At 52.7% G+C, this 15,410-nt stretch overlaps 6 protein-coding genes across 6 annotated transcripts; all 6 read right to left on the reverse strand.

The window, feature by feature from the left end:
- On the reverse strand, positions 1 to 1,446 carry N7474_005798 (uncharacterized protein; the record flags this gene model as incomplete). The annotated part of the gene is made up of 1 exon (XM_057197213.1): positions 1 to 1,446. The coding sequence occupies one exon, from the start codon at positions 1,444 to 1,446 to the stop codon at positions 1 to 3; it is 1,446 nt and encodes a 481-aa protein (XP_057054609.1).
- A 307-nt stretch (positions 1,447 to 1,753) lies between these two features.
- Positions 1,754 to 3,387, reverse strand: N7474_005799 (NUDIX hydrolase; the record flags this gene model as incomplete). The annotated part of the gene is made up of 5 exons (XM_057197214.1): positions 1,754 to 2,043; positions 2,249 to 2,626; positions 2,743 to 2,769; positions 2,881 to 3,133; positions 3,292 to 3,387. The coding sequence occupies 5 exons, from the start codon at positions 3,385 to 3,387 to the stop codon at positions 1,754 to 1,756; spliced, it is 1,044 nt and encodes a 347-aa protein (XP_057054610.1).
- A 319-nt stretch (positions 3,388 to 3,706) lies between these two features.
- N7474_005800 (MRS7 family protein) lies at positions 3,707 to 5,457 on the reverse strand (the record flags this gene model as incomplete). The annotated part of the gene is made up of 3 exons (XM_057197215.1): positions 3,707 to 4,762; positions 4,816 to 5,330; positions 5,391 to 5,457. The coding sequence occupies 3 exons, from the start codon at positions 5,455 to 5,457 to the stop codon at positions 3,707 to 3,709; spliced, it is 1,638 nt and encodes a 545-aa protein (XP_057054611.1).
- Positions 5,458 to 6,369: 912 nt separating this feature from the next.
- Positions 6,370 to 8,010, reverse strand: N7474_005801 (glycerophosphocholine acyltransferase; the record flags this gene model as incomplete). Its single annotated transcript, XM_057197216.1, has 1 exon — positions 6,370 to 8,010. One exon carries the CDS (start codon positions 8,008 to 8,010, stop codon positions 6,370 to 6,372), a length of 1,641 nt encoding a protein of 546 aa, XP_057054612.1.
- Positions 8,011 to 8,443: 433 nt separating this feature from the next.
- N7474_005802 (DUF2841 domain-containing protein) lies at positions 8,444 to 9,364 on the reverse strand (the record flags this gene model as incomplete). Its single annotated transcript, XM_057197217.1, has 1 exon — positions 8,444 to 9,364. One exon carries the CDS (start codon positions 9,362 to 9,364, stop codon positions 8,444 to 8,446), a length of 921 nt encoding a protein of 306 aa, XP_057054613.1.
- Positions 9,365 to 13,647: 4,283 nt separating this feature from the next.
- N7474_005803 (calcium:cation antiporter) lies at positions 13,648 to 15,263 on the reverse strand (the record flags this gene model as incomplete). Its single annotated transcript, XM_057197218.1, has 3 exons — positions 13,648 to 14,532; positions 14,587 to 14,782; positions 14,890 to 15,263. The coding sequence occupies 3 exons, from the start codon at positions 15,261 to 15,263 to the stop codon at positions 13,648 to 13,650; spliced, it is 1,455 nt and encodes a 484-aa protein (XP_057054614.1).
- Between the last annotated feature and the right edge of the window lie 147 nt (positions 15,264 to 15,410).

Raw genomic sequence — 15,410 nt, forward strand, 5'->3', positions numbered from 1 at the left:
CTAGGTCCACTGGTTCACCGTAAAGCCGTGAGCACCGAGGGGCCCAAAGTGTTTAATCTGAGCCTTGAGTTGTTCGCGCCGGCGATCCTCCTTAGATTGGATGATTCGCTTAGTCGCGACGAGCAGATGGCTCTTCCCATCCTGGAGAGTTCGGGTGGCGCCCCGCGAGTTCCCCTGGTGTTGCATTCGCTGCGGGGTTGACAACGAGGCCGTGGGATGGTGGGTAGCAGATGACCCGGACAACTTGCGGCTCGACACAGAAGCTCGAGTGGTAGACATGGAGGTGCGGTGGTTCGTCGTGTATTGCGGAAAGCGAACGGAGCGTTTCTTGGCTGACTTGGGCGTCTCCTTCTCCCAGACGGTGGCCCCGTATTTCTGGTATGGCGATAGCGGAACAGCCAGCTGTTTCTGTCGTGGCGGTGAATTGGTCTTCGGGCTCACTACTAGGTTGCTGTCCATACTGGATTTGGTCGACACCGACATGGTCCGTAGTTCAACGCCAGAATCCTGGGGCGCAAAGACTTTATTGCTGAGCAGTTCGCCCCCGTCATCCGACGGGCGGGGCGACGAATACTTGGGGAATCGTGAGCCCCCCAAGGGCGCAGTAGTCGGCCGCGTCGGTGATGGTAATGGCGATGGGAGTGGTGGCTGCCGCCTCGCGGTGTCCTCCGCAGAGCCCTTGGACAGGGTACGACTGACATAAGTCTTGATGGAGTCGCGCACACCACCAAGGGCACGGGAATCGAGCGATTTCCAGCGATGGCGGCCTCCCTTGCTCAAGTCGAGGGAAATCAGCCGACCGTCTTTTTTGCCCGATTTGCCATTCCGCAGGCTCGGCGTGCCACGCCCGTTCTGCTGGGTGGCTGACGAGGGGTCGGCCAACTCCGGGAAGAAATCCCATTTCTTCTCGCGAAAATAGTGGTTCGTGCCATTATTATTGCGCTGCGGCCAGTGCGCCGGGCGACCGTACTGGACTTCAGAGATGGAGCGTGCTTGCAGGATGAATGAATTGTCCGAGTCGGTGGAGTCTACCCGAGATTCTGGGGTGAGGAAGCGTGGAGCCGTATGATGATCGGCGGAAGTAGATGATGGGACCGGGTGATCGACCAAGTCGACAAAGTCGTTGGATCCAGAACTGATAAGGATGGGATACAACTCCGTGGAATGGCGAGGCTCGCTGGGTCCGCCGCTACTGTCGACGGTGGATTCGGTCTCGCCGTCGTCGCTCGAGTCACTCCAGAAGGCGCCCTCGGCGGGCTCTTCTTCTGTCGGATCGGGCAGCAGTGGCATGGCGGGGAGTGGTTTGTTGAGGAAGAGTTCGGAGTGCGAGGGTGAGAAGGGATGTTTAAATGTCGGAGGGATGACCTGCTCCATGCCCTCGAGTGACCGGGAAGGTCGCACAGGCGGTGCCATTCGGACAGAGTAGGTAGATGTCCGGGAGGGCATGATGATCTGAGTCGATATTTATAGAGAGCGCTGCAGAACAGACTAAAAGAATATACCGGCCATCCGCGATACAAAGGAAATGCTCTCCCCGACAAACAAAGAACGAAGAGGGGAAATGCAGCGGTCAAATACTGACGAGGTTCATCAGTCAATTAGGGCATGCCGATCAAGCGTCATCGGGTGCACGGACAATAATACGGCAAGGGATGATGCTGATGAGGATTTGTATGGGGCAGTAATGTATTCGTATTATTCTTTACACCTGGCCCGATTCACTAGCCCCGACTCACCCTTGCAGCTACATGGCTCAACTTAGTTTGGCTGCCTTCTCCATCGTCTCCCGCGTCAGTTCGTCCGATGCTTTCCGGATCGCCGCTAGCTTGCCCAGTCGTCGGAGCCGGTCGATCATCGCCTCGTCGCCAAAGTGACTATTGTGCTCGAACTGGGGTTCGGTGTTGAACGCGAGTCGTGCTGCATCAACAATGATTCGGGCGGTCATCCCGAACACTCGATAGGATTCGATGTTATCGTCCGCATTATTCCCCCGGCGAGGCTGGACGGCTGCTGTCCTATTCGGGCGAACAAAGAACTGATGCACTAAATATAAATTTGATTAGCCAGGGAGGGATGCAAAGAAAGAACCCAAGGATCGGCAAAGTCTCCCCGGAGCCTTAAAAAAAAAAAGAAAAAGTAAGAAAACAAAAACAGGTATCCCTGGCAAGCCCGAGTGGGTCTGCCTACATCGCACTCGCATGGGTTTTGACATTGACAGATGATTTGGATGTATGATAGATTGACTTACTGCGCCAGTTAGAATTATGCCACGCGCTCCACGACCCCCGATACCAATCCGGCGGGTGAGCAAGGCCTTCATCGCGCATAGCTAGAAATTGTTTGAAGGGCGCCGTAAACACAGCAGCGACCTCGCGTGCATCTAGCTTGGGAATCAGCGACACCTCCGGATCGGCGGACTCGCCCGTGCGCTCGTCGTGGGCGTGAAGCAGGGCGATGCACGGCCGGACCACCAGCTCCGTTTTGGCAAGATTGGCCGGCATCTCGCATAGATGCTCCACGGCGAACGGTCCTGGTAACGGGGAACCGATGTTAGGCAAGCCGATCTCCTCCCATGCTTCGCGGCGTGCGGTCTGGAACGGCGTCTCGGCGAGCGTATCTGCCCGGCCTAGACTCAATTTATACATTAATATTTATTTTGGGGAGGATTTTTTTTCTTTACGGAATGTTGTCTACTCTGAGGCGAGAGGGCGAGGCAAGCCAGGGGCCCTGGCGTAAACTTACCTCCCGGTAGAGCGGCGTCGCCTGCATCTGATGCGGGTTAGCCTAGCGGCGCATGTCGTGCAGCGTCGGCTGCGCAGACCTGAAAACAGGGCTGGTTTTTTTCGGGGGTTTTTGGTTCTCTTTTTGGTAAGTACCTACATGACCTGAGTGTCTTGGCCCGGATTGTAATCACGATCCGCAGGTCGCCCTGCGGGTCGGCATAGAGCAGCAGAAGCACCGCCGCACGCCGGGACAGCGGGACGGTGTCGTATGCCGTTGGCGGAGGAACATAGTTTCGTAGCCGGTGGATGGCTTCCTGTGTCGCGATATCATTAGCCCTGAGCCGGGTTGGTGGCGAGACATGGGTGAAAGGGGGGAATGGTCGGATGACCAGGGGGATGACCATCCACGGCTGGCTCAAGTCTCAGGAATTTGAAGTCAATACAGGCAAGACAACCCAACCCGGGAAAAAATGCGACAGTTCAGAAAATGAGATGGAAGCGAAGGAAGGCATGGCTGAACCCACGCGGCGCGGGCAGATACAGGCAACCAAGCGAGGGTCGTACATACCTGGGCGGCGGGATTGAGCGGTGCCATGCTCGCTATGGATTTGAAATCACTGGAGGTGGAAAGACTGCGGACGGATTGAAGAAGCAGCCTCCGCATGGTATGGGCCGTTGGATTGGAATTCTCGCACCGATTCCCGAGAGTGGCCGAGGTAACTAACTATAGGCCACGTGATGACATAATGGTCGATGTTTATGGATTGATGTTATGGTACATACAGTGTGAGATTGTTAGATAGAAAAAAAGAATGAGCGAAATGAATGAGGGGGGGGCCGGGGTCAATGCAGGGGAACCAGAGAGAAGTGGTCTATCGAACAAAGCAGGAAGTAACACAGATCAAGAAATGAAACAGAGCAGTCTATACATGGCATGAGAGGAACCCCAGATCCGAAAACGCAGAACCCCAAAAAGTAAGTCATTACGGGCGACTTTTGTCCTCCTTGGGCGCGGTGGATTCGGTCTGGTCGACCTTCTCACCCTCCGACAGGGCCTCGGTGGCCTCGGCGGACTGCTTCTCGCTACTGCTCGAAGAAGCATCGACCTTGGCCTCCTCCTTGTCATCGATGTCCTCGATGTCCTTGGGTACCGCCTTGCCTTCGTTCTCGCTGTTCTGCTCGTTCTCCTCCTCAATCAGCTCCTCCTGCTCCTTGAGGACCTCCAGGCGCTGCTTGTTGGTCGCCGCACCCTCGGCGTTGTGAACCTCGAGCTCGATCTCGTGGAACAGCTCCTCGGGGATACTGGACAGAACCGACTTGAGAGCGTCGATCTGCGACGCCATCTCGGACTCCTTGCCTCCCTGCGTGTACATGTATGCGTTACTCAAGACCAAAAGAGTAGACGGAACACCCTGGTTCAGACGCAAGTCCAGCCACATCGTGAGGTCCTCGCGCAGACGCGCGGGGGATACACCGTGGGTGCGGATACCACGAGAAGCGCAGGCCATTTGCAACTCGGGCACGGAGAGCGAGTCTACCCCTTCATAGTTGATCGCGCGATCGTCCCGCTTGATCTGGCGCATGCGGTGCCGGATGTTGTACCGGAGCATGGCATCGGTGCCGAACGAGTTCAGGTTCATGTACCGGCAGATGCCCACTAGCTGCGGTCGAGACAAGTTGTCCAGAGTCAGGTCATCCTTGAAGATCTTGCAGACCTTGATGACATCCTCGGTAGATGGTGATTCGCCCGTGGCGCGGATCTTGCGGAAGAAGTCTGCAAATTCCTCATTCTTTACCGTGGCGGCGGTCAAGGGCAAGCCAGTTTCGCGCAGTGTGTTTCGCAGGAAACCGGACACCTCCTTGCGCGTCGAACTGAGGTTCAGTGCCTTGGTCTCACGGGACTTCTGGCCTTCGTAAGTGCTGGGAAGCAGGTTGGGGAAAAGCTTCAGGGCAACGGGGAGCAGCAGCTCCGCGAACGGAACAATGAGGAAGACGGAGAACGGAACTAGCCGACCCAGATCTTTCACCGTACGTTGAAGCTGTTGAAATGTTAACTCTTGACTTCGCCATGCACTGGATGTTCTGAACAAACCTGACGGTGCTCCCTGCGGCTAAGCTCATACCCCGCGGCCATCTTTAATGCCAGCCGCGTACTAATCTTGACTTCTGTAGCCAACAGCTTGGTGCCATCCCAGTAGTGCTGAGCCTCCTTTTTGATTTTTTGTCCAATGGTCAAACTCTTGGTCTCCTTCTTTCCCTCCGCCACCTTCTTCTCCTCCGTCACGGCCTTGGTCGCTACTTCGCGGGATTGTGTTTTACCCTGAGAAGCATCTGCCAACTTAGCGACATCTGTTTGAGTAGTTTCTTTGGAGGGCTGGTTGTTGCTTTGAGGGAGCGGCTTCTTCGCTTGCTCTGTGTTGAATCCGGGGGGAGGGTAGGACTGAGACGAGGTGTTGGATGTGGATTGTTCGGTCGCATATCCTCGCTGCTGAGGAACGAGAATGGCGAGAGCAGTCACTTGCGATGGCATGCCGCGTCCGTTCCAATAAATGTGGTTCGCCGCAGCCACGGAGGCCGGACCCAATGCACTGGCGAGACGGGTGCGGGCTTCACCAAGAATTAAAAAAATCAGTTTTTATCTTCGTAGGAAAGTAATGAAAGCCTTACCGCTCAGACCAGGCCGCAGCGCAGCCGTGTTGCGCACCAGTCTGGCCGATCTCATCGTGGCGGACATTTGCGGAAGTGTTTTGGGGGGCGAGAGAGAAAATGAGAATGTCCAAGACAATGAGCGGAGGAGCCGGAAGCGCAACAACTGGCGGCAAGGGAATGAATACAGATGGAATCGACCACGATCACAATGGATATGAAGTCCCAAAAGGTTGATGAACGATGAAAGGTGCGAAGATTGGGCATTGATGCAGGCAAAGGTCATTCTTGCACGCCACGTGACCGCATGCGGGTGGTTTGTCAGATTGGCACTAACTATTCTTAGACAATCTGATAAACTTCCTGTATAGTCGAAATCAATTTGAACTCCACACTCTCACGACCGATCCCCGAACCCTAACTCAAGACTTCCAAGGACCGCCATATTTTGTAGAATAGTGGATTGTACACGAAACTACTCCAAGGAAATTTACAAAAGAGGGATGGAAGTCCCAAGCTGCAAAATTGCAAACCCACATCTCTTCGCAGCATTTAAAGCTTTCGAGTGCCTTGTCTGGAATCGTTGGACTCTCATACATACGCACAACAAGGCTCAACTGATTCAAGCAGGGCAGCTTTGTAACCCGAGCATCTGGAAGATCCTCAATCTTAAATGAGAGATGCACTTCAGATGATCATCCCCGAATGTGTTGAGATGTAAGTCGAAATTTTCAATGCGCCAGTTGCTGGTCTACTAGCCCCAGCCCTAGCGAAGAACGCTATCGATAATCGAGAGAGATATACGTTTGCATGTAATATTCTGGTTACATTTCATCTTGTTGTCATTCTAGAGATTAAGTGGACAGTTGGTAAATCAAGTATGGATCAAAACGCTGGACCAGACAGAAGCCGAACGGGTTTCTGGACAAACATAAGAGGCACGAAAACGTATATGCTAGGGGTATCATAAGTGGGAATTTGAAAACAAAAGTTCACGCCTCTAGTTTCTCTCTCGAGCAGAGCCCTTGTCAGTCTGAGCGCCCGTCGAGGAGGCGTTAACATTGGCGTCCAAGAGAGGGATGCGGTCGAGACTGGCCGTCCTGCGGCTGCTGAGGTCGATGGACGAGGCATTGTCTGGGGAAAGCAACGGGCTCATCACCCCCTCGGGCGAGCTTTGCCACCGGGCAACGTCATGCTTCAGCTGCTCCAGCTCCTTCTGGAAGCGCTTGCCGAAGACATCGATGTAGTAGGTGGCACCGTTGTGGATGCTCCAGATGAACAAGGCGGTGATGAAGATGCCGCTCGGCCACCGGTACCAGAACCAGAGTGGGCATGGGATCATCGTTGACAGAGCATATGTGTACTGGATCAGCATGAAGGCTACCTCCTGCAGTGGCTCGGGAAGGCTGAGCACAAACCGCCCGATCCACGCCTTGGAGTATGATTTGCGCAGCCATGTGAAACTTGTCGGACGCCCCTCCCGAATCTTGTCTGCGCGGCGCACCGTGATCATGATATGGTACATCAACTGCCAGATGATATACGGGACGGTCGCCCATATCATCATGGCCCCGAGTGAGTAGTGTCCCGGTTCGCCGGGCTGGCTGAATTTAATGGCATACACCGCGGGAAATCGTTCCTTGAGCATCTCGACCGGCGTCAAGTGGACGATGCAGTGCAGCGTGACCGGCGGCATGATGTGGATGAAAAGACTAACCACTTTGTCCATGCTGTGGAAGACCATCGAATTGCGCCACATGGCGATGGCCACGGCGTTGTTGCCGAATGTCAGGCAGAAAGTGCTGATGAACAGCCGCTTCGATTTGGGGAAGATCCAGAGGCTGAGCATGCAGAGCATGTTCACAAAGTAACACAGGTCGGCCAGGAAGTAGTGATAGCCCTTCTTGTGGTAGGTGTAATACCGGATCGGCATAAAATAGACCAGCTGAGCACTGAACCAGAGGTAAAAGTATTGTGGGCAGGCACCGATCAAGTAGCCACTGATGAAGACGTTCAGCACACCGGCAATAAACGACACCTTCTCGCGCAGCGTCACGGTAGCGTCCTTGTTCCACTGCTTGCCCAGCCGGTCCACCCCAGATTTCACACGACGACGGTACTTTTCGAACTGCTCATCCGCCGTTGGGGCGCGGCGCTTGAATTCCTCCATGACGCGATCTTTGGCATTCATCGAGGTCGACTTGAGCTTTTCGCGCTGTTTCCGCACCCTTTCTCTCTGGGCGTTGATGGCTTCCTGCCATCTCTCCAAGCGTTGGGATAGCTGGATATTGTCGAGCAAGTCGAATATGGTCAGCTTGTCCAGGGGCGGAAACGTCTCCCAGTCCTCCTGGTAGGAGCTGCTGCTGTTGAAGGAGCCATCTCGCGACAGCTTCTCCGGCGAGGCGACCGGCGAGTAGAAGTAGTCATGGTCGTATTCATCGGTATCAAACGGCGCGTCTCGCTCGTCGGGCGTCGACGCCAGCGACACGGGGTTCATGGTGGCGGTGGAATCGGACTTTCTGCGCTGTCGGGAGCTCGCGTCTTCCATCAAAAACTTCTGCTGGAAGGAAAAGATGGTCGGTCCGTCCCTATAGTGAGGATAAGGCCGACTAAGAAAGCGTCCAAAAGTTAGCATGCCCATATTGGAGCCGCGGTGAAAGGAGCTGTTTTGGCTTGAAGGACGGAGTTCAAGATGGGGAAGGAGACAGAGGGAGGGGAGAGGAGGGGCAAGAAATACCTGATGACCGTGGGTCACACGCTTAGTGAAGACCAAACAACGCAAGCGGAAGGTGTGAAGATGAGCAGTGGTGGTGGTTGTGGTGTTGAAGAGGCAAGGTGTGCTTCGCCCGCGCCTGGTGGTTGGCTGGACAGCTGTGGCCAATCAGAGACCAGGGCTATACTTGGACACCCAACTGATAGACAATTCACTACAACGGGAAAATCGTGTATATTGGCTAACAACTAAACAATATTTTTACTGTCTCAATATCCATAGTGCACAGCATGCCCCGGTGCCTGCCACAACTCTGGTGCTTGGTCCTTCTCGACGCCTACGAACGGCCCATAGTACCCAGTCATGTACCCTGGGTCGGCGTGCGGTATGCACCGGGGAGACTGTTGTGGCATGGCCACGGGATAGGCCCCATAGCTGCCTGCAGGTGGGCTATGCGGACTGGACTGACTAGTGGCGGGTGAGAGAGGAAGAACCCTCTGACCAGTTTTCCTTTGCAACGGGCTGCTGCCCCCTCCAACACACTGCTCTGACGGTGGTGATGGTCATGCGCATCTTCCTCGACTTTTGCCACCACTGCATGCGATGGTAGGTCCTGTACGTCCTGGTGGGCGGCCTCGGGCAGATGGGTCTGGGCTACTTGTACCAGTGTATCACCGTCTAATACTCCCGTTACTTTTTTTGGTCTATTAGGGTTTGAGGGAAGAGGCATACCAATCTCGCCGTCTAGGTATTGCTCTTCCATCTGCCGGACAAAGTAAATCTCGTCCAATACCTCTAGTCGATTGGCCGGTGTGATCTGACGTCGCACATCTTGCCCGGCTTCGCGCAGTTTCTCCGCCGTGACCCCGTGGCGGTCTCTGAGCTCACAGAGGATATGGACCAGAAGCCGGAGGCGGTCTATCATTGAGGTCAGAGTAGAATATTGGTTGAGAAGGAGACATGACCTACCTCGCTTGAGCAGATGATCCGGTTCACGATGAGGAACCCCAGCAGGCCACCAGCCAGGCTTGGTGAGCTCGGGGTCAACGCGCTGCGTGGCGCCTGAGATAACCCTGCGTCCATTGTATGGAAAATGCACCTGTTTGCGAGGCTCCACAAGCTTGATATACGATTTGGCGATTGCCCGGCAGTTGAGCTGCTGGAAATCCTCAAATGCTTTCTCATAATACCGGCGCATCATGTCGCGATGACCAATTCGAAGGATAGTTCGACCCGGTGGTGTTGGCGGCGGCGAATGAGACTTGAGTCTCGGTTTCCCCATTCCAGATCGCTTGATATCTCGTCGCTTTCTTCGGTGCTGGGCAGATTGCCACTCGCAGGGAATCAGTTCGGTGGGTGGTGGCCCGGGTTGTTGCCATCCAGCAGGAACGGGGGGTACACCCCATGGTGATTGGGAGACGGGGGTAACTGGTTCTTTGCGCCATGGACTGAGCGTGTGATTTTTATGCTATATATTTGGTGTTTTGCTTACCTGCGGTGAATTGCGGTTTAGATTGATCCATTGGCGTTGTCATTTCGATGAATTTGCCTGTGACATCCGGTGTGAAGATGGCGCCGCCACATCCTGCTATTGAAGGAGAGGCCTCCATCTGCACTTTGCCGTGGTGGTCAACGTATAGAAGGGCAAAGTGCGGGTGTGGGAATTCGAAACTCGACGGCTGTTTGGGGGAACCCGGCTATCAATGCGCCGTCAGCCGATGGTTTCGCCAGCCAACAGGGAGCTGTGGTTACCATGTTGTTTGGGCAGGGCTCAGAGACCCTTCGCCCAAATCCCGGCGTCATCATGTATGCTTGGTCCATATGAACAGATGACGGCAAATATATTAAATCTGGCCCTCGGCGATCTATGAGTCGGGAGAGATTGGTAAGGGAATGCGAATTGCACGGCAGCGAGGTAAGTAGCCTTATAGTGTGGCTCTCCTGACGTTGGCTGGGCCCGATGTGGTGTCAATGGCTAGACGGATATGTCATAGAGGCATTCTGTCAAGGGAAATACATCCGGCACCAGTGGGGGATTACGAGGTAATTATACACAGAGTGACTAAGAGGGGAGCAGATCTCTCTAGGACATCGGTGTCCCCTATTAGCGCTTATGCAAGGAAAAACCACCTGCAGCGCTGAGAGGACTGTGGCAATTGGGGTGCATAATGTTTCCGCGACATTCCGCCATCTCTTGGCCTCTCTGTCTTGTCTTGTATCCTGCGATCGGATCGCCCCTAATGCACACTCCTTCCCCCTCTAACAGATGAAAGAATTGACTTGACATCTAAAATAGGGCTGGACATAGTTTCGAACAGACCCATGGTTCCAAGGCCGGGGAACCCGAGATCTTCGCCCGAGTTGGTACTGACAGACGTCGATCTGTTGCTTGGACGGCACACTAGCCACAGCCACTGCTTGGTTCGCAGCCATGAGAACACTGACATCCTTTGGGGGAGTTTACCAACCATTATTCGAACCCCTGTGTCCCAGTATATAACAGCGCAGTCCATTCGACTTGGATCCTGATCAATATGGGAGAGCTGCCTCACGCTTGATGTTTCCGATCGACAGATCGGCCAATTGGAGAACAAAGTTACCTCCGTCGCTCGAATCACAATGCCCGATCCCCGATCCCCGATCTCTTTGCACATCCTCAGCCACGACTCGTGACACAACGACTATCCTCTGCAAGCCAGGGGACAGAAAGAGGCTGACAGACCATTGACTAAACGTCACCATCTGTCCGTTCCTATCGGCGTGCAGAACCCTTCGGCCTGGGCAACGATCGTTCCGATGGGGTGAAGCGCTCGGTCCAGCCGAGATTGTCTGTGCACGGATCTTCCTCCAGGCTACAACCCCATCTCATTCGCGATGGAGAAATGTGTAGCTTCCACCGAAAAGGGGCCCAAACGGCACCGACTCGGCTCATCACCTGACGGCAAAAGTCCCTTAAACACTAATTCGAGTACTCAGGACCGAGAAGATCGGCCAATCTTGAGCTTATCCAAGCTCACGGTAACGCCGTCGTGTCACCGGCCTGCTGAAGGACGCCTGCGCCGAACTGGAATCGAGACCATGCTGGACAAGTTGGTCTTGTCACAGCATTACGTCCCATTATGGTGCCAGTATTCTTCCTCCACGAACGTCAGTGGTGCAGTTGCATACATTCAGAGCTCTGGTGGGCTGAAGCCACTCGCTTCTTTCGCTTGAAAACCTTGGGGGAGAATCTGCGTCTCCATCTTTGCACCACTGGGATCGGATCCTTCTTTCCGGATCTACAGGGAGGGGCCTTGACTTCGCTAAATAGGCGGGGAACCGGGATCAAAACTTACCATACAGCTGATCTCCGAGCTCTTACGCGCTGAACCGCCCCCGCGGGTTTCCGTGTCTTGTTCGTTATCTTTTTGTATAGAGATGTTCCTGGACAGACTCGCAGGGCTGGCGCACCCTTTCTCACATTATGCGACCTTCCCCAGGCATATTTTCCTATTCTTGAACAACGGTTATTGCAAATCGGATTGGCGCCACGTTTACGGAAAATACCCTCTTATTCGCTCGATGGGAATGTCGTACAAATGTCTTCGAAGGAGGGATGAGGAGATCCAGGAGCACAGACGCGCATCTCATCTCATCTTGCGGAGTTTGGTCTAGGCCTTGGAGAGATCACTCCCCCTCTTCTCACAGACACCGTAATACCATCAAAACCAAATGCGATCAGGCCATCTGACCCACCAAACTCAGTTCAATAGCCCGTCAGCTTGGCGAAAGCACAAACTGAAACTCAATGAGTCCAAGATGAGCGCGCTGAGCCACAGTGCCAGAAATCTCGAACGCCATTCGAGCCCCGAGCCTAAGGTTCCATTGTTTTCGTATAGGTTCTTTGGGTATGGAGGTGCTCTGTACGGCAACTGTCACGCATGGTGGCGTAGAAAGGCGACAAGCGCCCCTTGCTTGTATTCGCCATACTGACACCAGCCGACCGTTACGGACTTCGTCCTACGGTGGGCCTGAACGCAGGGACCCTTGGCATGGTGATCTGAGTTGTCAGACTTGGACTCCCAAATTCTGGGGAGCAGTTTCCTTTTTAATCGTTCGTACGTGCCTGGTGACTGTGTTGCTTTTGCCCTGGCCTAAAATAGTGACCGAAGTTCATGGGAAGTGCAGCTGGCCGGTTACGTTGCCCTTTCAAGCGACCTGCAGCTCGGGAAACCTGGAAATCCCGCATGAGCTTATATCGTAATTGCGTCGGAATTAGACGAGTTCATGGTTCACCTCTATTCGATCTGGCAGAGCTGGATAAACCTATATTCGTCTGCAATTTTGACTAAGATAGTTATAGAGTTTGAGATGAAAAAGGTATATTCACGACCATAATATGCTTGAGAGTTGTGGAGTCAAATGTCTGTGGCAATTGGCTTACATGGTGAAGACCCTAAAGACCCTCTTTAGTGCAGCGGATCACATGAAATGGAACTGCCGAGGTCGATATACATGGAGCATTTTTTTTTAGTATTATTATTTCAATAAGCTGAGAATTACTACTCGCGCTATCTACGGCTGAATCAGAGGCTCCTACTTAATCAAGCCGAGTGGGGCGATTATGACTCGAGAGGATAGAGGGTAGTCTAGAGCTTCCTTCGATACGATGGATTCTCACCCGGAGACCCACACATTTTGTGCGCCCTGAACATCCACATATCATCTTCTCAACCCACTGCTAACCCCTGGGGTGGCTTTTTCCTCGGTGTGGAGCTTTTGCTTTAGGTCGATTGATTAGCACCAGCAACCTTGAAACAATCTTTGCAAATATTGACTTGTTTGAGGAAGCAATTGAAGCAGAGACGATTCACATCTTGCTGGGGAAGAGTCAAAACCGCACCCCACGGACTCTTTCCATGGAAGCCCTTCTTGAATAGAAAGGTCTGTTTCACATAACCAAACATGTGACCTCTCAATTAGGTACATCAGACTTGGGGACCGACTCGCATCTCGAACTTGAGCATCTGTTGATCTCGATTCATAGTCTCCATCGCCTCAGAGATTGAGCACATTGTATGTTGCAGTAAGAAATTTGGCCACGATGGACTCCAGCGTACTTACACTTTCAATTACGATGCTCACCCGAACCAGAGGTTCAAGTACGCCATATAGCGACGCACAATCCAGCTCCGTAGGATATGCGGGCAGTGTACATGGAGAGCATAGAGTAAGGTTTGTCACGAGAATTGGGCCTTTGGCAACATCCAAGCATCATAAAAAGCGGCAGCGGCGGCCGCGTATCACTTTCCGTCGCCAGAAATTTTACCCGAGTTTCTAGGGGGCAGGAGGACATGGGGGTGTCTGCGTGGTAAACCACAGACATTAGATGTCTGTAACTGGTTACGGGGTTTCGGCTATATATCCCATTATCAATTCTGAGTCTCCTGAGAAAAGTTCGCGCTCCAGGAAAGTATGTACAAGGATACCACCAAATGGAACACTCATCCGCTGATCGGCATCAAAAAGGCCCCGACCCTGTAATCCAAGTATTAGCTTTCATGTTTGTAGAACAGCAAGGAAAACTCACGAGATAGCAGCAAAACAAGCGCAGAGTATTGCTCCCTCTAGGTAATTAGTCTTTCCCTTGAGAAAGATAAAGCTGACCAAAAGTGAAGCTCCAATGAGTGTCACTATCTCGAAACGGTCAAAGTGTAGTGTCATAGGCTTGTCGAGAACCCACCCGATAAGAACTATCACGGGCGCCACCAAAAGTCCGATTTGAATTGCTGATCCAAGGGCGACACTGATTGCAAGATCCATTTGGTCTTTGGAAGCGACAATGACGGCCGTGACATTTTCAGCGACATTTCCTGCAATTGGAATAACAATCAATCCCACAAAGGACTCGCCGAGCACTCCTTGCTCATTGAGTATGGCGAAGCTTGCAGCAAAGTATTCGGCGCAGATGGCTATCAAACCCGTTGACAGAATCAGGAATCCAATAGACATTGTGCGGTTTGCTATGACAACATGACGGTAGCAGTTGCATGGCACGTGTTTCGGTGTCCCATATCCATCGCTTGGATCTGGACTTTCGTTGAACGAAGGTGAAGTGCTTGTTTCTGTCGGTTCGAATCGATCTAAGAGTAGCCCTGACTCAACTTGTGACTCGAGAGGCACCGGTGATGGGCTGGCAGGATACGGAATCTCCTGCATTTCTGGCCGCGGTAAGCTTGCGGCTATTGAAACACGAGGAGCGGTGGACTGCTGGTTGATGTCTCGGTCGTTGACGATGCTTTGGAAACGATGGTTGGAAGTAGCGGGTCGAAAAAGCGACGCGTGGGATCGTAGCTGAAAGAAAATATATAGGAAATAGACACCGAGTAGAATGACAGACACTGCTCTACTGAAGTTGAGGGCCATGACATCCGCTGATTGCACGTCCTTCAAGCTTCCATAGAAAGCATTCTACCAAAGTTAGAACCAAGATAGGCCAACTTTTGTTTGGCATGGCCGACATACTGGAATCATCAGGCAAGAGACTGTGAGGTTGAGTAATCCGACAAATGCGTGCGTCAGATCACTGTTGTACGTTTGATTCGGAGATTTAAGGCCACCAGCTATGATGGAAGATCCCAGGACAAGCAACAAGTTGACAAGAATGGAACCGAGAAGAGACGACTGGACGACCTTGATCGTTCCTTTCTTCAATGTCGTACTGGCATCGATGTCAGCAGTGAATGCAATGAGAGAGTATTCAATCGTCGAGCTCACATGCTATAATGCCATTAGTACAAGGACCTATGGAAGACTGGACATACTTACAAAATTGCAAGCTCAGCCAGATTGCCGGTAGTAATGTTGAGAAGAGCGCCCATTATCTCTCCAAAATCTTGTGAAATGCTCTCCGTTGCATGGGTGAGAGTAACAGACAACGGGACAATAGCGATCAAGTTCAAGATAAAAATGGCAAGGGCTGGGACATCAGTGTTAGATATTAGGATTGCTACCGCAGAAATTCCGAGAGAGCATAATGTTGTAGAAGTCAAGAGGGTTTTAGCTTGCTCCTTGAATGCTAGGATGCGTTGTATGCAGAGCTCGTGGCCATGATGGGAGATCCGAGGTATTGAGTGTTCTGGTGATGGACTACTCTGAAATTTCTCACACAATCTTCTGAAATGATGGCAGACGCACTGCATGATGTGAAATCTCGAAGTTTCATCTGTACGATCCAATCATTGGCATCGGCAGGATACAAGCTTATAGATTCTGTGCTTCAATTTGACTCACGCGAAAGTCTTTGGCAATGAAAGGAATATTCTCCCGGTAAACCATGACTGGAATAG

Source organism: Penicillium riverlandense (assembly GCF_028828495.1).
Source record: "Penicillium riverlandense strain IBT 135883 chromosome Unknown utg000003l_segment0_segment0, whole genome shotgun sequence".
Lineage (NCBI taxonomy): Eukaryota > Fungi > Ascomycota > Eurotiomycetes > Eurotiales > Aspergillaceae > Penicillium > Penicillium riverlandense.